This window comes from Alnus glutinosa, chromosome 2 (assembly GCF_958979055.1).
Source record: "Alnus glutinosa chromosome 2, dhAlnGlut1.1, whole genome shotgun sequence".
Lineage (NCBI taxonomy): Eukaryota > Viridiplantae > Streptophyta > Magnoliopsida > Fagales > Betulaceae > Alnus > Alnus glutinosa.
This window is the reverse complement of record NC_084887.1, coordinates 977,433-997,911: the sequence shown is the minus strand read 5'-3', so window position 1 is coordinate 997,911 and position 20,479 is coordinate 977,433. Positions and strand designations below refer to the sequence as shown.

Sequence of the window (20,479 nt, the reverse complement as noted above, 5' to 3'; positions counted from 1 at the left end):
ATTTCTTGTGCTTGAAGCGAAAGCAATTAGGCAAACTTCTTTCTCTCAGTTTCAATCAGTTCTCTGATCTAGGTAAATTCATTTTCGCTTTTTCTGGGTTTGGTGGGTTTCTTGGGCAATCGAAAGTAGGGGAATTGGAATTCAATGGCAGAGGTATTGGGCGGCACGAATTTGATTTCATCGTGTCATCATAGTCAAGGCGATGGGCTTTTTTCTGTTTTCCCAAAGAAGAGCTGTAATTATAAATCATCTTCTTCCGTGAGGTGGTTTCAACCTCTAAACCTGACGACGCCACAGTCCCTCAGATCGTCTTTTTCACGACGCAGTGATTTTCATGGCAGAAGATTTGTTCTTCAATGAAACCAATCCATGTCCAAGAGAGGGAATTTTCTATTTTTTAATTTATATATATTAAATATACACCCAGAGCGGTTACTTGATTATAACTAAGTATCTAAGAACTGAATAACCGACTCCGGCTTCGGGTGCCCGGTAAATAACCGGATACCAAACCGGTTTCCCGGTTTTTTGGTTATCCAGAGCTGGTTGGTATCCGGTTACAATTTTCCGGCCGCTTATAATTACACCCCTAACCAAAAGGACAAATTTTACATTTTTTTTCTTCTTTTTATAATAGCATATGTGCAGGAATTGTTTTTACAGCATGCAAGTCAGGTCATCATTTATAAATTTTTAAATCAAAAAGACATTAAAAGAAGAAGAAGAAGATAATAATTAGCCTTAAATGGACAACAATTTTAAAGTTATGGACTTTCAAAATTCAAAATCTTTAAAATTGATATGAGAATTATTAAAACAGTCTTTTCACAGGTCGAGTTTTGACCACTATTTTCCTACCACTTCTTGTATAATAGTTAAGAATAAATCTTCATACGGTAGTGTCGATGCAACAACTAAGGCAGCTTTTGGCCCTTTACAATTTGTCGAAGGTTTACCGTTATCTAATTGGCTAATTTATTTATGAATGATTTCTAATTTGCACGACACAAACTAGGAAAAGAGACCACAAATTAACAAATATGGTGGTTTAAAATAAGGAAAAAAAGACGCGCAAACTCACACACACAAATAGTAAGATATTACATTGAAATTTTTGTAGGCTTACAATTCCATCAAGCACCATATAATAATGCTAGAAACATAAACATTTATACTAAATTCAAATTCATGATATTCTCCAATTTACCATTAATTCTTCAAGTTTGCTACATCTTTCCAAAAATCTTCAAAAACCAATGATACTTCCTTGCAATCACAATTTGCCCAATTATAGCTCCTATTACAAATCCACATGCATACCCTATGGCAACTACTTTCCAACCAAATTCAAATGAAGACTCTGAGCTTTCATTCACTTCAAAGGGAGAAGGTGGAGTCTGAGGGTACTTGAAATCTCCACATTTCTTTGATAACGGCCTTCCACACAATCCTGAATTACCTCCAAATGAACTATTTCCAAATGTGTCAAATTGACTTCCATGTGGTATAGGCCCTGTGAGACGGTTGTTGGAGACATTAAAGGATGCAAGGAAAAAGAGTTGTGTTAGTTGTGGAGGTATCTCTCCAAACAACTTGTTTTGAGAAAGGTCCATTGATTCTATATGTGTCAAGTTCCCTAAAGATGATGGGATATGACCAGTGAAAGCATTATTGGAAAGATTTAGCGAATTAAGACCTTTAAGACTCCCCACAACTTCTGGAATTTCTCCTTCAAATCTATTACTCGAGAAATCAATGACCATGAACAAATCTTGGATTTTCTCGTACTCCAACTTTATGCCTTTGTTTGTCATTGTATCCGTGTATTGGACAGAAGAATCCCACCCGTCTCCGGCAAACCCTAGCTCCATGTATATCAATTGATCATTTGCACCAACAACTTTCATGGCATTCCAATGTAGGAAATACTCTGCGGGCAATTTTCCAGTGAAACTATTATGAGAGAGATCAATGATATGCAACTCGGGGAATGTATAATTGATTTTATGACTCTTTATTCCACCATGAAATCCATTAGAACGGAGGACAAGAACCTTCAACTGAGAAAGAGTTCCCAACCAAAAGGGAAAAGTGTCATTGATCTGATTGTTACCAACATGAAGATACTGTAGCATCATACAGTTTGCCATTGACCTTGGTAGCTGACCTTGGAATTGGTTTTCACTTAAGTCAATCATCTTTAAGCTGCTTCCCATTGCCCAAGTTTTTGGGATGTTGCCATGGAAGTTGTTGCTTTGTAGAAGAAGTACAGACAAAGAACTGAAGTTTCCTAAGCATGGATGAAGCTTGCTAGTGATGTTGTTATAGGAAAAATCAAGTACTTCAGGTGAACTCAGATTGCAAATCAACAGTGACATTTCTCTTATCAAGTTCCTTCGGACACGATAAATCTTGATAGATGGTTGTGGAATGGGGAGTGATCCTTGTAGCCGGTTATATCCTAGAGTTAAAATTTCTAGTTTAGACCATGGGAGAACAATTGGAGATTGCTCAAAGCCTATTAGAAAATTTCCATGAAGAATTATAGCCCTAAGAGTTTCTAAACTCGTATTATACAACCATTTGGGGATTAAGCCTTGAAGATTGTTGGATTCAAGCTCAAGCCAACTCAATTTGTTTTGGTTACGCAAGAAATCTGGAAACTTCCCTAACTTGCAAGAACCCAATGCTAGAGTGTGAAACTGTGCAAGAGTGTCATTTGAATTGGCCTTGGTTAGCAATGTCAAATTGTTGGATGATAGCATAAGCACACTTAAACTTTTGATCTTAAGAAACATGTCTAACTCCAACATCCCACTCAATTTATTGTTTGAAAGGACTAGTTCTGTGAGTTGGGTGAGATTACTGAGTGAAGGTGGGATAGATCCAGAGAAATAGCAATTCCGAGCATATAAAACATGTAAAGAACTTAAGTTTCCAATTGAAGTCGGTAGTTTACCAGAAAAACTTGTGCTCTCAAGTGTCAAATCCTTAAGAGAACTAGTAGAGTGAAATTCAGGCAAATGACCAGTGAGATTCTGATTGAATCTTATCGAAAGAACTTGTAAGTTTGGTAGTTGAAAAATTTTTGTTGGAAATTCCCCATGCAATTGACAATATTCTAGATATAGAGTTGTCAAAGAAGATAAATTTGCCAAAGTTTCAGGGATTTGTCCTGAAAACATGGAGTAGGAGAGGTCGAGATGGGTTAACCTCGAAAGATTGCCAACTGCCAATGGGATTTGAGAGTTATTAAAGTCATTATCAGCAAGATTAAGACTTTGAAGTTGAAGAAGGCGAAAAACGCTACTATTAGAGTTTATAGAACCATAGAGACAACTGCCACTGAGATCAAGATCGATAACATGACCTGTTTCCTGATTACAGTTGACCCCATCCCATACGCAGCAATCACCATTCTCTCCTTCCAGAGTCCATGATGCAAGCTTAGAACATGCAGAAGGATATGATGAAGCAGACTTGTCTATAACAAAGCTATCCTTGAATTGCAACAAGGCTGATCTCTCATCTTCAAGGCAAAGTGGCTGCAGAGAGGACAAAGAAACCGTGAGTAAAACGAGGAACAATGAGAGAAGAAAAAGCAAGCGCAAGAACATGAAGTGATCCATGATATATATTTTACTACGTTTTTCGCTATGTTGATAAGGCCAGAACTACAAGTGAAGGGGCTTTTATAGCCTAGCAAGGATATAAACTTTCACACTTGAATTGAAGCACTTTTTATGAAGTCTAATTGCCTGTTTCTTTTCGTGAATCACATGCTTCAAGCCTTCAAGTATTGGGTGCAATATGACTTCACATCTCATCGCATTCACATCTTATCGTGGTTTCACTTTTCCCATTGTCTGTTTCTTTTCGTAACTTGAAATTGCTTTTGCTTTTGTATGCCTTCCCCTTGCTAGTTAAGTGGCCGCAATGCGCTGTAGAAAAGATGGGAAAATTGCAATAATTCACAATAAAATTGGAGTGTTAATTAGTCCAAAAACCAAACTTAAAAAATAATTAAGTGGAGACAAGAAAAAGAACCTACGGAAAGTAACGCTACTTACAAGCCAAGGATAGATTTTGTCGAAATGTTTGAAAAACACATTTTGAGAGAGTGAATGAAAATCATATGTAGACGGTGGAAACGCGGTTTGAAGCAATAAAGAAATTCTGTCCCAACTGATCGTTTTGAGGTAATAAAGCAATAATTATAATTAATGTTCTACGAAAGACTTTTTAGAGTGTGGAGTAGAAATGCTAGTCAACATAAACATATTTTCTTCCGCTTCTACTTCCACTTTCATCCATGTCCGCTTTCACTTCCACCCACTTTCATTCCCACTCAAGTGGATTTAAACAAATAAAGTTCAGTAGAGAAATTCAACCAATAAGAAAATAACAACAAAAAAATGACAACACAACTCCAATTTGGTCTTCTAGTAAAATCTTGTGGAGATAACAACAAAAAATATTATAAATTTAAAAAAAATTGCAATACAAAAAAAAAAAAAAAGGACATTTAGTGCCATTTTTTTAATGTCATTTTAGGCTATATAAACGGCACTAAACACTTGGTACCGTTTAATTAATGCTGCTTCTCAAATGGCATTAATGCAGTGGTCTTAAATTAATTTAATGCCGCTTAATACGCAAACGGCGTTAATTAAATTTAATACCGCTTATTGTTTAAAACGGCATCAAATACATATAATTTTTTAAAAAAAAACAAAAAAAATCCCAAACTAATAATAATAATAATAAAAAAAATTCCCAAAAGTGTTCACCAAAGATTAAATGCACCCTTCAGTCACATGTTACAAAAGACATATAAAATGATCAAAATTGCATACTGATTGGTAATGTAATTTAAGTAGATTTACATGTCAGACACTTAAAAAAAAAAAATATTTATTGTCTAAGCATGTTATATATGTAGATGTTGTATGGGTATAATGAGTAGCATTACTCCTTAATGGATATATTTTGTGGTTATTGAGAATATTTTCTTTAACTATGTATTGAATATATGTTTCATCTTCAGATATTGATTACTGTTCATTACCAACGACAATCATGGTAGTGATTGTTGAATTAAAACATGACACGCGTCTAATTTGGGGTTGTCACACGTCAAGCTTATACGACTTATGGTTTGTTAAGTACGGAGCACCGAATACATACCAACTCATCTATAAAAAAATAAAATAAATAATAATAATAATAATACCAACTCTAGTCGTTTACTCGATCAATAACAAACAACGACATCCTCTACAACGTGCCAATACGACCGGTCAGTTGGTATGTATCAACAACAGTCGTTGGTCCCGTTCTTTCTTCTTCTTCTTTTGCATTCATTCAGTAGAATTTAAAGGCCGGTTCTTTGTTTATTATTAACTCTGGATTGTGTTTGTTGTAATGCCTGGGTGAAGGTTGAGAGCTCAGAAGCAAAGCGAAGTGAGCTCAAAAGCTCCATTTTCTTCGTCCAAAGAAGGTTAGTTTAGTCCCATTGTTTTCATCAACACCCACTTCCATTTCATTTAAATTTCGTTGAATTAGGACAAAATAATTTCAGTCAAACAATCACTTTGGTTTCTGTGCTTGTTCACGTACCAAAAAGGAAAACCCATTTTATCTGTTATACATATGAGGAATTTATGAATAACAATTCTCCATTCCGCCGATTTTCGACTTTGCTTAATTCCTTAGCCCAAACTCACACCTCTGTGAAACCCACTATCCCTGGGAATTTTGGAGGAAGGAAATGGAAACCAATTCCAATACCCCACCGAACAGTCCCTGAGCCCAGAGGTCAAGACCTTGATTTCATAAACGTTACACACAGCCACCTAATTCACTCAGATTGGACTAAGCTCAGTTCGTTATCAACCGGTCTAACACCCCTCAGAGTGAAACATGTGTTGCTCAAGATTCAGAAGGACCATGTTCTTTCCCTCGAGTTTTTCAACTGGGTTCGGATTCAAAAACCCAGTTGCCATTCCCTCGAAATTTATTCCATAATCCTCCACATTCTCACCAAAAATCGGAAATTCAAATCTGCAGAGTCTATTTTGAGGAGCAGTCTTGTATCTTGTTCGATAGATGTACCCTCCAATCTGTTTGAAGAAATGCTACAGTCGTACCGCTTGTGTGATTCTTCGCCTCGTGTTTTTGACTCACTTTTCAAGACTTTTGCGCATATGAAGAAGTTTATTGACGCCACTGATACTTTTTGTCGAATGAAGTATTATGGATTTTTTCCGACTATTGAGTCGTGTAATGCGTACATGAGCTCTTTGCTTGATTTGCACAGGATGGATATTACTTTGGCATTCCATAGAAAAATGCGACATCATAGGATTTCGCCGAATGTTTATACTCTTAATATGGTCATGCGCGCTTACTGTAAATTGGGAAAATTGGAGAAGGCTGTTGAGGTGTTTAGGGAGATGGAGAGCATGGGTTTTAGACCAAATACTGCATCTTATAACACATTGATTGCAGGATAATAAAGCTTAAAAACACAATGGAAAAGAATGGGGTGCACCAGGATGTGGTTACATTGAACACGCTTATCCATGGATTCTGCAAGGAAGGGAAATTACATGAAGCTAATAAGGTTTTCATTGAGATGAAGGCCATGAATGTTACTCCTAATACTGTGACCTACAATACCTTGATAAATGGGTATAGCCAAGTGGGTGATAGTGAGATAGGCAGCAAGCTTAATTTATGACGAGATGTTGAGGAATCAAGTTAAGGCTGATATTTTAACGGATAATGCCTTGATATTTGGACTATCCGAGGAGGGTAAGACAAAGAAAGCGGCATATCTGGTTAAGGAACTTGATAAGGGTAACTTAGTGCCAAATGCCTCAACGTTTTCTGCCCTTATTTATGGTAAGTGCATGAGAAAGAACTTTGAGCGTGCCTTCCAGATATATAAAAGCATGTTAAGGAGTGGTTGCCAACCAAATGAACGTACTTTCAAAATGTTGGTATCAACCTTCTGCAAAAATGAGGACTTTGATGGAGCAGTCCAAGTCTTGAAGGAAATGTTTTGAGAGATTAATGGCTCCTGATTCAGGCAGCTCATCTGAGATTTGCAGTGGGCTTTGCCAGCGTGGAAAAATTTAAGAGGCAAAGATGTTATGTAGTGAAATTGAAGCTAGATGTCTTATGCCACAAGGCTTTGACAAATCCAAAACAACCAACTTTGGTTCTGAGTATGAGAAGAAAGCATTTGGAGGTAACTGCTAAGGTTGTATGCACCTAAGCTTTCCATCTAACTTATAAAGGTTGTGTTGTTGTAAATTCAGCTCTTCATGCACCTAATCTCACCTTGTGACTTTTAAATCTTAGCTTTTAGTGGGAACTACACTTTATTTTTCGTTGTTTTATTTTTCAATGAAGTTTAAAGCAAGTCGTATAATATTCCATTGTTTTATTTTTCCCGAGAAAAGTAAGTATAATGATTTCTTACATTAAGGTTGCAAAACTTTGTCTGAATGTAATCTGACTGAATGGCACTAGGATGAATGGCAAATCTTTCCACGTAGGACCACTTGTAGTTTGATGTCTATTGCTATCATCCAGGCGTTTAAAGACCATTTCATTAATAATTTTTGGATTTTTGTTGTGCAAATATTACTTAAATTAATAGGTAAATAATTATACATTTTACTTGCAAGTGCACAAGATCAAAACAATAGTATGGAAGGAAAATATGAGATTATTCCCACTAAGATTGGTATAAATTATGCTCAAAGAGTTCCAAATTTTGGAAACTTTGGGTGGCACATTGCAAATTTTAAAACTTTGATAACCAAATTGAAAATGGGCGACAACTTTGGGGTGGGTGGAGGTGAATATTATTTAACCCTTGATTTTCTTGGTTGCATATATCCCTTAGTTCATAAGTCTGAATTTTTTTCAATATTAATGTTTTGTTAAATTTAAATTACTTAAGAAGAAACAATTTTCCAATGTGATCAAACAAATTCATACTAATACTGATAATGGTGGGGATCCGGAGTATGTCTCTAATCAATTTAAATCCTATCTGAGTCAAAATGGCATGTTTCATAGAATCACTTGGTCCATGTCTAGTATATTGGTACGCTAAGAAATATCATGTTTATGTGTGTTTGGCAAACACTTTTATTTCTTTCTATTTTTTTCACTTCTTCCAGAGAAGTCAAATTCAAAACATTCTATTTTTTTTTTTATTTACTTTTTATATCGCATCTATAATTTTTTATTATTATTCAAATAAAAAAATTCATTACAAAAACAATTTCAAATTTTTTTTTATATTTTATATCACATCAATCACTTCTTAAAATTATTCAAACAAAACTTTCGCAGCACAACCATTTTATCAAACACACTCCTAATGTCTCGGGTTAGTACCGAGGTCGAATACCGGTATACAGCCCTTGCCATTGAAGAACTATTTTGGATTAGGATGCTGTTACGTGAATTACAAGTTCCACTCTCATCTCAGGCCATGGCCAACCTTATGGTTTGCTATTGCCTTAACATCTAAACCCGGTGTTTCATGTTCATACTAAACACAGTGTGTTAGATTTTCTCATAATCCGAGAGAAATTCACAAACAGAGATATTCATTTTGTTGTCTTTCTACCCTATATTCACCGAGGGTCACACTTGCTGTTTGATTTTGCGTTCTCCGCGTCAAACTGAAGGTTTCACCATTGGAAGGGTGTTAAGGTGTCTGATGATTTGGACAGCAAGGGAGTTACGAGGGGCCAACTCATGCAGAAACGTGGAAGCATCAACAGAAGTTCAAATACAAAGAGTTGCAAATAACTCAACTTCTATCTCCAACTGCTCAGTGACTTAAAGGGTGCAGCTTTCAAACTTATTATCTTTTCATTACTTCAGAATATTGTTTCTAGTTAATTGAATTCCTTAAAAGTTTAGAATCGTCGTGTACAACATGGAATTATCTTGAATCTTTGATTGTTGCATATCACGATTCACAATTAATTATAACAAACACTCTGTGTCTATCAAATATAAATACAATCCTATTTGCTCTGTTTTGGATATCAAACAAAATATATTCTCAAAACTTTTGTACACCTACCAAAACAGAATGCAAAGATATCATTTATGAATGATTTCTAATTTGCACGACACAAACTAGGAACCAAGCCAACAAACAAAGAACGTTGTATAAAATAGAGGAAAAAAAGCAAACTCACACACACAAACAGTAAGATATATATTACATTGAAATTTGTATAGGCTTACAATTCCATCAAGCACCATATAATAATGCTAGAAACATAAACATTTATACTTCAAAAAAAAAAAATAAATAAACATTTATAATTTATCTAAAACATTTTACATACCTAAATTCAAATTCATGACATTCTCCAATTCACCGTAAATTCTTCAAGTTGGCTACATCTTTCCAAAAATCTTCACAAACCAATCATACTTCCTTGCAATCACAATTTGCCCAATTATAGCTCCAATTACAAATCCACATGCATACCCTATGACAACTACTTTCCAACCAAATTCAAATGGAGATTCTGAGCTTTCATTCTCTTCTAAGGGAGAAGGTGGAGTCTGAGGGTACTTGAAATCTCTACATTTCTTTGATAACGAGCTTCCACACAATCCTGAATTACCTCCAAATAAACTATTTTCAAATGTGTCAAATTGACTTCCATGTGGTATAGGTCCTGTGAGACGGTTGTTGGAGACATTAAAGGATGCAACAAAAAAGAGTTGTGTTAGTTGTGGAGGTATCTCTCTAAACAACTTGTTTTGGAAAAGGTCCATTGATTCTATACGTGTCAAGTTCCCTAAAGATGATGGGATATGACCATTCAGAGCATTATTGGAAAGATTTAGCAAATGAAGACCTTTAAGACTCACTACAACTTCTGGAATTTCTCCTTCAAATCTATTGCTTGAGAAATCAATGACCATGAACACATCTTGGATTTTCTCATACTCCAACCTTATGCCTTTGTTTGTCATTGTAACTGTACTGTATTGGACAAAATATACCCACTCATCTCCGGCAAACGGTAGCTCCATGTATATCAACTGATCATTTGCACCAACAACTTTCATAGCATTCCAATGTTGGAAATACTCTGCGGGCAATTTTCCAGAGCTTTTATTTCGAGAGAGATCAATTATATGCAACTTTGGGAATGCATAATTGGTTTTATGACTCTTTATTCCACCATGAAATCCATTAGAAAGGAGGACAAGAACCTTCAACTGAGAAAGAGTTCCCAACCAGAAGGGAAAAGTATCATTGATCGGATTGTTACCGACATGAAGATACTCTAACATCATACAATTTGCCATTGATCTCGGTAGCTGACCTTGGAATTGGTTTTCGCTTAAGTCAATCATCTTTAAGCTGCTCCCCATTGCCCAAGCTTTTGGGATGTTGCCATGGAAGTTGTTGGTTTGTAGTAGAAGTACAGACAAGGAACTGAAGTTTCCTAAGCATGGATGAAGCTTGCCATTGAAGTTGTTATAGGAAAAATCAAGTACTTCAGGTGAACTCAGAATGCAAATCAACGGTGACATTTCTCTTATCAAGTTCCTTTAGACATGATAAATCTTGATAGATGGTTGTGGAATGGGGAGTGATCCTTATAGCCAGTTATTGTCTAGTTCTAAAATTTCTAGTTAGACCATGACAGAACAATTGGAGATTACTCAAAGCCTATTAAAAAATTTCCAAAAAGAATTATAGCCCGAAGAGTTTCTAAACTCGTATTATACAACCATTTGGGGATTGGGCCTTGAAGATTGTTGCCCGCCAGATCAAGCCAGCTCAATTTGTTTTGGTTACATATGAAATCTGGGAACTTCTGTAAGTTACAATTACCCAATGCTAAAGTCTGAAAGTGTGCAAGAGTGTCTTTTGAATAGGCCTTGGTTAGTAATGTCAAATTGTTGGATGATAGCGTAAGCCTACTTAAACTTTGGATTTTAAGAAATATGTCAAACTCCAACATCCCACTCAATTTATTGCGTGAAAGAAACAAATGAGTGAGTTGAGTGAGATTACTAAGTGAAGATGGGATAGATCCAGAGAAATGGCAATCCTGAATACCTAAAATACGTAAAGAACTCAAGTTCCCAATTGAAATCTGTAGTTTACCAGAAAAACTTGTGCCGCCGAGTCTCAAAACCTCAAGAGAACTAGTAGAGTGAAATTCAGGCAAATGACCAGTGAGATTCTGATTCCATCATATTAGAAGACCCACTAGGTTTGGAAGTTGAAAAATTCTGGCTGGGAATTCACCATGCAATTGACAATAGTCTAGATCTAGAGTTGTCAAAGAAGATAAATTTGCCAAACTTTCAGGAATTTGTCCAGAAAACACTGAGTAGGAGAGGTTGAGATAGGTTAGCATGGAAAGATTGCCAACTGCAGATGGGATTTGAGAGTCATTAAAGTCATTATAAGCAAGATTAAGCCTTTGAAGTTGAAAAAGGCGAAAAACACTACTGTTAGAGTTGAAAGAACCATAGAGACAACTGCCACTGAGATCAAGATCGATAACATGAACTGTTTCCTCATTACAGTAGACCCGGCCATCCCATAAGCAGCAATCACCATGCTCTCCTTCCAGAGTCCATGATGCAAGCTTAGAACATGCAGAAGGATCTGGTGAAGCAGACTTGTTTATAACAAAGCTATCCTTGAATTGCAACAAGGCTGATCTCTCATCTTCAAGGCAAAGTGGCTGCAGAGAGGACAAAGAAACAGTGAGTAAAACAAGGAACAAGGAGAGAAGAAAAAGCAAGCGCATGAACATGAAGTGATCCATGATATATATTTTACTATGTTTTTCGCTATCTTGATAAGGCCAGAAGTACAAGTGAAGGACGGGCTTTTTATGAAGTCTAATTGACTGTTTCTTTTCGTGAGTCATATGTAGACGTACGGTGGAAACGCAGTTGAAGCAATTAAGAAATTCTGCCCCAACTGCAGTGAACTGCTCATCTGGAGGCAATAAAGCAACAATTAATTAATGTTTTACAAAAGACTTGTGGAAAAATCATACAAATAATCATAGCGCGTTGTGGAAAAATCATACAAAAAAGGAAAAGTAGGCTGGGACTTCGACGAAGATGACCGAAGGCGGTCGGCGACTGTGGAGATGCACTTTAAATATCAATAAGCCATTAAGGGCTAAATAAGGCATAGATTTTAAACAATACCACAAATGTTAAAAAGTGGGTCAATTACGGACCAAAATGATAATTAGTGATGGGCTGAAATTAGTGAGTTTTTATCAAGATCATGAAGGCTAGGCCAGAGTCTTTAAACAATACCACAAATGCTAAAAGATTGGTCAATAACCAAAATAAAGAGTTAACAAGGGTCAGAATAATATGAGCAACTTGGCCTCTTTTGAATTTTTTTTTTTTTTTTTTTTTTCTTTTCAACTTTTCCTAAACATTTTCATCTTCACGAGAGTATACATGAACACCCATTCACCATAAAATAACCAAACCTTTCTCTCTCTCATCATTTTTTTTTTTTAAACTACTCCACCTGTACCAATTAGTGATTTAGTGCATAATAGCCATACCTTGGTCATACGTGTAGCAACCAATTACCCATCACAGCCATCAGTGTTGAATCTAGAACAATCGTTCAACAGGGAGAGAGTCATGTATACAACATGAAAGTGAATCTGCGAGAAGTCTGATCGAGTCTCATGACATTCAGATCTGAACACGAGAGAGATGAAGAGACGAAGGCCGATGGTTGTCTGCAAGTACAGCGCTGGAAGTCACAAGCGGTATTGCTGGCTGTGGACGGCTGGCCTAGGCGCAGCTGAGATGGCGGAACGTGGCTGCATGGGGTGAGATCACTGGAGGCAGGAGGAAGATCACCGGAGGCGCTGCAGATGGCTGTCATGCCGTGGATCTGGATGGAGTGGCTGATGAAGCAACTCATTTGTGCACTGTCTGTGTTCAACAGAACCTCCAATTTTATTTTATTTTTTTTCTTTTTTACTATGCAAGATCTATGGTTAGGAGATCTGCAAAATACTGACTATCAAGAAAAAAAATAAAATCCAAGAAAACGAAGAGGACATTGCGTTAGCCTATAGTTCTGATACCATGAAAGAAAATATAAAGTTCATATAAAATAAAGCAGAATAATAGAAATGCGACAAGAGATTTTACGTAATTCAGTCTATAAATTATATCCACATGATAAAGCTTAAAGTGCTATATTTTACTCTTACATCTCACTTAAAAAAAAAAAAAAAAAAAAAAAAAAGAAAAAAAAAAGACAGCTGTTTGAGCCCTTTTTTTGGAGCTGTTTTAAGGCCTTAAAAAGGCTCAAAATGTTTTGTGCCCTTTTTTTTAGCCGTTTTCATGGCTCAACACTAGCGTATTAAAATCTCAGTTTGAGCCGTTTTGGACTAAAACGGCTCAAATTGGAACTGTTTTAAAAAAGTGACTCTAATTAGAACCATTTTAGTTAGAGTCATTTTAACCAAAATGGCTCTAACTAGAGCCATTTTGGTTAAAACGGCTCAAATTAGAGTTGTTTTAACTAAAACGGCTCTAATTAAATCACTTTTAAAAAAGCGGCTCTAATTTGAACCGCTTTAGTTAAAAATGGCTCAAATTAGAGCCGTTTTGTTAAAATGACTCCAACAAAAATAGTTCAAAAAGTCGTTTTTTTTTTTGTAATGTCTCTTGATAAATTTGCGATACAAATGAGATTGTACCATGGTTTCAAGTTCCTCCTCTGGAGGCTAGGTGTAAAGCCTTATTTTTCCTTGGTTTCAAGTGCCTCCTTGGAGGCTAGTTGTAAGTTCCTTTATTCTTTCGAGGAATAATGCTAGAACATTTCTTGATATTTTCCTGGTGTATATCTAGAATAGCATATATATATATATATATATATATATATATATATATATATATATAAATATATAAATATACATATTTTATTAAAAAATTGTATCTATGCCATCCAAACGGACATAGATGTAATTTTTTAATTATATCTGTGTCATTCTAAATGTATACTAGGAGAATACCAAGAGATGCGCTAACATTCCTCTATTCTTCCTTGGTTTCAACTTTCAAGTGAACCGGTCAAACCACCAAAAAAAAAAGAAAGAGAAAATCAAAAATTGAAAGAGGCAAACAAAAAAAAAAAAAACAAAAATTGCCCACAAAAGAGGCCAAAGTTGCCCACATTGTTTTGGGCCTTTGTTGGTCCATTATTTGTATTCAGTCTTTATGGTATTGTTTCAAACCCAGACCCATTTTAGCCCATTGTTAGCTTTCATATTTGGCTCATAGTTGGCACATTATTTGTACTTTGGCATTTGCGGTATTGTTTTAAGCCTATACCCATTTCAGCCCTTAGTTGGCTTCTATGTAAGGCCCACAGTTAGCCCGTTTCGGCCCAAAAGTTGTCGATGTTCAAGAGTCGCCGATGCTTCCAATTCTAGCACCATCACCTCTTCAATGCTGTTTAAGAAACAAACTCAAGATTTCACAAGTTTCCATCTTGAATTTGAGAGGGAATGTTAGATAACATATTTTCTATATAATTGTGATTAGATATGGTAGGAGAATATATGAGATTGTATGATTTGATTGTAATTGATTATAATCAAATCATAATTGTATTTGATATTCTTTCATACCATTTTGTATTTTCTTTATATTCCTATAAATAGGGATTATTTGTATTGTAAATTTATCAAGAGAAATAAGAGTAAAATGAAACCCTTTGAGCTTTATTCTGTGGACGTAGGTCATAGACCGAATCACATAAAATCTCTTGTCGATTTTTTATTATTCCGCTTTATTTTATTTTAGTTTTATGTTTTCTTTCATCCTATAAATAAATGAATGAATATATGATAATTATACCTTAAAAGTATAGTTGGTTAACTTAATCTTTTAAATCCCACTTTAAATTCAGTTAATTACACAAGCCCAACTATCTTTATATTCATCCATTGAACCAATTTTCACTAATAAAGTTTTCATTTAATCCATATGTATGCTTCTGTTGCCTTCGTTTCTGGGTGTGTGTGTTTCTGTGTTTTTTCTTTTTCTCCATTCATTAAGACTTGAATGGGCAATCTCTGGACATGATTGAAATGCTAATTAAGAGCATTCATGCATGTTCCCAATCTCAAGTAAGAGGGTAAAAATCTCGTTCAATTCACACATTCGTTTGTAAGGAATTTTCTTACTTTTGTTTGTGTGAGCTTTTACAGTCTACAAATCTATCAAGCAAATATTACAGTGCTTATTTGTTTCCAGTTTTAACCGGAGTGTAAGGACGTTAAGTTTGAGCTTTATAAAGGGTTTTATTCATCTAAAATAAAAAAAATATTACAGTGCTTGAAATGAGTACAACTTGTTAAATTTTAGAGATGGCCAAAAATAATGTTTGTAAGTAATCTTTTTAAGACTTAGGACACGTTGGTATACGAAAGAGTCGTTATTTTAAGAATAATAATGTGTATTACTAAGAATATAAGATGTTGGAATTAATGGATCGGAATAACCATCCCTTATTTTTTGTTTAGCGACAATGTATATGCTCTTACTAAAATTAAACCAAAATTTTTAAAATATTTTAGATTTATAAAAATTAAATAATAAAATAAAATAAAAATTTTATGAGTAGCGCACCACCCAAAGGATCGCAGGCCACCTAACAGAACACCAAAAGTGGCCGCTATATATGTAATCAGGTTTTCATACTGGAAGCATATATGGTGGCTTGCTTTGTTAGAATTATGGTTTACTCAAATGTGTAAATTTACTTATATATCAGAAATACAGAAGAGGAATGATTATGGAAATTATAATAATTATTAATACTTTGGTTTCTGTCCTAATAAACGAAAATAAGAACATATATACGTCTGACATTTTCCCAGCTGTTGCTTGATGGTTGCTCCAAATTCTAATCCTTTCCTTGAGGACATTCTTTACATGTTAAAGGTCTGATTCATACACATGTAGTTTGGTAAAGTTGGCTGAGCTGACCTTTTTTTTTTCAGTAATAATAAGAAGTGATTGATGTGATATAAATTATAAAAAATTTGTATGAAAAAGTAAAAAAAAAAAAATTATTTTGTAGTTAGTTTTTTTTTATTTGAATAATAATAAAAAATTATTAATGTGATATAAAAAGTGAAAAAAAAAATAATAAAAAAAAATAGAATGTTTATAAGTTGACTTCTTTTTAGGAGAAGTGAAATTATGTGAAAATAAGGGGAGGACCATGTCTAAAAAAAGAAAAAAGAAAAAGAAAAAAGGAGGATGGTTACCAAACAAAAACACTATAATTTTATTCAACAATGCTAACGTGACACTTCCAATCCCTTTGACTAATCCGTGTTAAGTAATTTTAATTTTAATTTTTTTTAAAAAAAAATGAGCAAATGGTTAGTTGAGAGTGTCATATCAGCATTGTTGATAAATGATTAATAAAATTATAGTATCTAATATTACTCATATACCAAATGTGCCTAGATTTTGTGGTTTTCAATTGGAGTTGGTTTTGTGAAGATATGTACTAACGTTAGCAAATGCGTCAACAATAACATCCTGGTGTGGTCACCTAATTAGAAGGCTACCCGAGAGCTTTGTCAGCAAATCTGTCAAATGGGCGTAATCCTTCCAATTGTGCTCTAGAGAGCCTCGTCAACAAGTCTTCTTGACGAGAGACAAAAGAGTCACAAAGAGCCCCATTAGCAAGACTTCTTCGCATAAGGACTTTCAGAGAATACCGTCAGCAACTCGTCCTCAATCTTTAGTGTTTACACTGCCAATACTTGAAAAACCCTATAGGCTTCTTGACAGACTTACTTATGTGTGATGATGCTACTATGTGAACCGCATGAAGTATTTAATTCTCTTGAGGTATTTTGTTCAATCCACATCTTCACTAAACAACAACCTTCAATCTAATCGGAATTCCAGTTAAAGAAATCAAATAAAAGAAGTGTCTAGAAGTTCTCGTTTTGGGAAAACAACTGCTGGGGTGAACAAGTGAATTGCTTGTTTAGTAGAAGAAAGTGTCATCTATAAAAGTTTTATGAGTATGAATGTTTTTTTAATATCATATCGATTGGTGTAACCTAATTTAATCGGATTCACATATCAGTTACTTAAAAAAAAATTGTATTAATCACTTAAAACACATCATATATGTCGATGTTATATAGATGTAATGAGTATGTGTAGCATTAGTCTTTAATGGATATATTTTGTGGTTATTGAGAATATTTTCTTTAACTATATACAGGGGCGGAACTACTCTTTGGCTTCGGGGGGCCTGGCCCCCCCCAAGCCAAAGAGTTTCCCCCCCCCAAAAAAAAATATCTGGAAAAAAAAAAAAATTAAATTTTACCACTTATTTTTTTTATTTTCTTAGTTTTGGCCCCCCAAAGTTTTTTTTCTCAATTTGGCCCCCAATGTTTGAAATCTGGCTCCGCCCCATGACTATATATGTATTGATATGTTTCATCTTCAGATATTGATTACTGTTCATTACCACCGATAATCATTGTCGTGATTGTTATCTCAAAAAAAATTAAAAAAAATTAAAAAATTCATTGTAGTGATTGTTGAATAAAAACATGACACGCGTCTAATTAGGGGTTATTATCATTATTATTATTTTTTTAATAAAACAAAATTAAAAAAAAAAATGATATACACTTGGGGTTGTACGACGTATGGTTTGTTACGTACTGAGAGCACCGAATACATACCAACTCTAGCCGTTTACTCGATCAATAACAAACAACGACATCGTCGACAACGTGCCAATACGACTGGTCAGTTGGTATATATCAACGACAGTCGTTGATCCCATTCTTTCTTCTTTTTCTTCTTTAACATTCATTCATTCTGGATTGTGCTTGTTGTAATGCCTGGCTGAAGGTTCAGAGCTCAGAAGCAAAGCGAAGTGAGCTCAAAACTCCATTTTCTTCGTCCAAAGAAGGATAGTTTAGTCCCATTATTTTCATCAAGAACCACTTCCATTTCATTTAAATTTCGTTGAACTAGGACGAAATAATTTGAGTCAAACAATCACACCAAAGTTTTTGAGCTTGTTCACGCACCAAAAAGGAAAACCCATTTTATCTGTTATATATATATTGAGGAAATTATGAATAACAGTTCTCCATTCCGTCTGTGAAACCCACGATCCCTGGGAATTTTGGAGGAAGGAAATGGAAACCAATTCCAATACCCCACCGAACAGTCCCTGAGCCCAGAGGTCAAGACCTTGATTTCATAAACTTTGCACACAGCCACCTAATTCACTCTGATTGGACTAAGCTCAGTTCTTTATCAACCGGTCTAACACCTCTCAGAGTGAAACATGTATTGCTCAAGATTCAGAAGGACCATGTTCTTTCCCTCGAGTTTTTCAACTGGGTTGGGATTCAAAAACCAGTTGCCATTCCCTCGAAATTTATTCCATAATCCTCTACATTCTCACCAAAAACCGGAAATTCAAATCTGCGGAGTCCATTTTGAGGAGCATTGTCGTATCTTGTTCGATAGATGTACCCTCCAATCTGTTTGAAGAAATGCTACACTCGTACCGCTTGTGTGATTCTTCGGCTCGTGTTTTTGACTCACTTTTCAAGACTTTTGTGCATATGAAGAAGTTTAGGGACGCCACTGATACTTTTTGTCGAATGAAGGATTATGGATTTTTTCCTACTATTGAGTCGTGTAATGCCTACATGAGCTCTTTGCTTGATTTGCACAGGACGGATATTACTTTGGCTTTCTATAGAAAAATGCGACATCATAGGATTTGGCCAAATGGTTATACTCTTAATATGGTCATGCGCGCTTACTGTAAATTGGGAACATTGGAGAAGGTTGTTGAGGTGTTTAGGGAGATGGAGAGCATGGGTTTTAGACCAAATACTGCATCTTATAACACATTGATCGCAGGATATTGCAGTAAGGGTCTTTTGAGCTTTGCAATAAAGCTTAAAAACACAATGGAAAAGAATGGGGTGCACCAGGATGTGGTTACATTGAACACGCTTATCCATGGATTTTGCAAGGAAAGGAAATTACATGAAGCTAATAAGGTTTTCATTGAGATGAAGGCCATGAATGTTACTCCTAATACTGTGACCTACAATACCTTGATAAATGGGTATAGCCAAGTGGGTGATAGCGAGATGGGCAGCAAGCTTTATGAGGAGATGTTGAGGAATCAAGTTAAGGCTGATATTTTAACGTATAATGCCTTGATATTTGGACTATGCAAGGAGGGTAAGACAAAGAAAGCGGCATATCTGGTTAAGGAACTTGATAAGGATAACTTAGTGCCAAATGCCTCAACGTTTTCTGCCCTTATTTATGGTCAGTGCGTGAGAAAGAACTCTGAGCGTGCCTTCCAGATATATAAAAGCATGTTTAGGAGTGGATGCCATCCAAATGAACATGCTTTCAAATTGTTGGTATCAACCTTCTGCAAAAATGAGGTCTTTGATGGAGCAGTCCAAGTCTTGAAAGAAATGTTTGAGAGATCAATGGCTCCTGATTCTGGCAGCTTATCTTAGATTTGCAGTGGGCTTTGCCAGTGTGGAAAAATTCAAGAGGCAAAGATTTTATGTCGTGAAATGGAAGCTAGATGTCTTATGCCAGAAGGCTTTGACAAATCCAAAACAACCAACATTGGTTCTGAGGATGAGAAGAAAGCATTTGAAGGTAACTGCTAAGGGTGTATGCACCTAAGCTTTCCATGTAACGACTTATAAAGATTGTGTTGTTGTAAATTCACCTCTTCATGCACTGTAACTTTTAAATCTTAGCTTTTAGTGGGAACTACACTTTTTTCTTTTTAGAGCAAAACTAAAGCAAGTTGTATAATATTCCGTTGTTTTATTTTTCGTGAGAAAAGTAAGTATAATGATTTCTTACATTAAGGTTGCTAAACTTTGTCTGAATGTAATCTGACTGAATGGCACTAGCATGAATGGCAAACCTTTCCCGGTAGGACCACTTGTAGTTTGATGTCTATTGCTATCATCCAGGTGCATGTTTAAAGACCATTTCATGAATAATTTTTGGATATTTGTTGTGCAAATATCTACCTAAATAAATAGGTAAATAATTGTATGCTTTACTCGCAAGTGTACAAGATCAAAACTATAGTATAGAATGCCAATACGAGATCATTCCCATGAAGATTGGTATAAATTATGCTCAAAGAGAATTTTCTAAATAAATATCTTGAATGAAAAGAGATAAAATATTGAATTGAAATAATAAGGAGAAAATGTATGGCTTCGATATCCACCGCTAATCATACTCAATTAAGATTCACAATATACACAATACTACGATCATAACATGGTGCTTAATGTTTACCAGCAACAAGGGCATGATATGTAACGACCCGCTTTTTACA

At 35.3% G+C, this 20,479-nt stretch overlaps 3 protein-coding genes and 2 pseudogenes across 3 annotated transcripts; 2 read left to right on the top strand and 3 right to left on the bottom strand.

Annotated features, from left to right (window-relative positions):
• Positions 1–1,226: 1,226 nt before the first annotated feature.
• On the bottom strand, positions 1,227–3,629 carry LOC133861847 (receptor like protein 22-like). The gene has a single exon (XM_062297662.1). It carries the CDS (start codon positions 3,627–3,629, stop codon positions 1,227–1,229), a length of 2,403 nt encoding a protein of 800 aa, XP_062153646.1.
• A 1,773-nt stretch (positions 3,630–5,402) lies between these two features.
• Positions 5,403–7,376, top strand: LOC133861942 (pentatricopeptide repeat-containing protein At4g26680, mitochondrial-like; annotated as a pseudogene).
• Positions 7,377–9,441: 2,065 nt separating this feature from the next.
• LOC133861839 (receptor like protein 22-like) lies at positions 9,442–10,596 on the bottom strand. The gene has a single exon (XM_062297654.1). The coding sequence runs from the start codon at positions 10,594–10,596 to the stop codon at positions 9,442–9,444; it is 1,155 nt and encodes a 384-aa protein (XP_062153638.1).
• A 668-nt stretch (positions 10,597–11,264) lies between these two features.
• On the bottom strand, positions 11,265–12,949 carry LOC133861835 (receptor-like protein 34). Its single transcript, XM_062297649.1, has 3 exons — positions 12,811–12,949; positions 11,967–12,025; positions 11,265–11,765 (listed from the first exon to the last, which is right to left on the bottom strand). The coding sequence occupies exons 1-3, from the start codon at positions 12,947–12,949 to the stop codon at positions 11,265–11,267; spliced, it is 699 nt and encodes a 232-aa protein (XP_062153633.1).
• A 4,791-nt stretch (positions 12,950–17,740) lies between these two features.
• LOC133861831 (pentatricopeptide repeat-containing protein At4g26680, mitochondrial-like) lies at positions 17,741–19,937 on the top strand (annotated as a pseudogene).
• The last annotated feature ends 542 nt before the right edge of the window (positions 19,938–20,479 follow it).

Coding starts and splice junctions, on each gene's coding strand:
- LOC133861847 (XM_062297662.1), bottom strand. CDS start 3,629: ATGGATCACTTCATGTTCTTGCGCTTGCTTTTTCTTCTCTCATTGTTC.
- LOC133861835 (XM_062297649.1), bottom strand. CDS start 12,949: ATGACAGCCATCTGCAGCGCCTCCGGTGATCTTCCTCCTGCCTCCAGT. Junction 12,026..12,810: donor CGCTTGTGACTTCCAGCGCT/GTACTTGCAGAC, acceptor TATTGCCTCCAG/ATGAGCAGTTCACTGCAGTT. Junction 11,766..11,966: donor GCTTCAACTGCGTTTCCACC/GTACGTCTACAT, acceptor TCCTCTCTGCAG/CCACTTTGCCTTGAAGATGA.
- LOC133861839 (XM_062297654.1), bottom strand. CDS start 10,596: ATGTCACCGTTGATTTGCATTCTGAGTTCACCTGAAGTACTTGATTTT.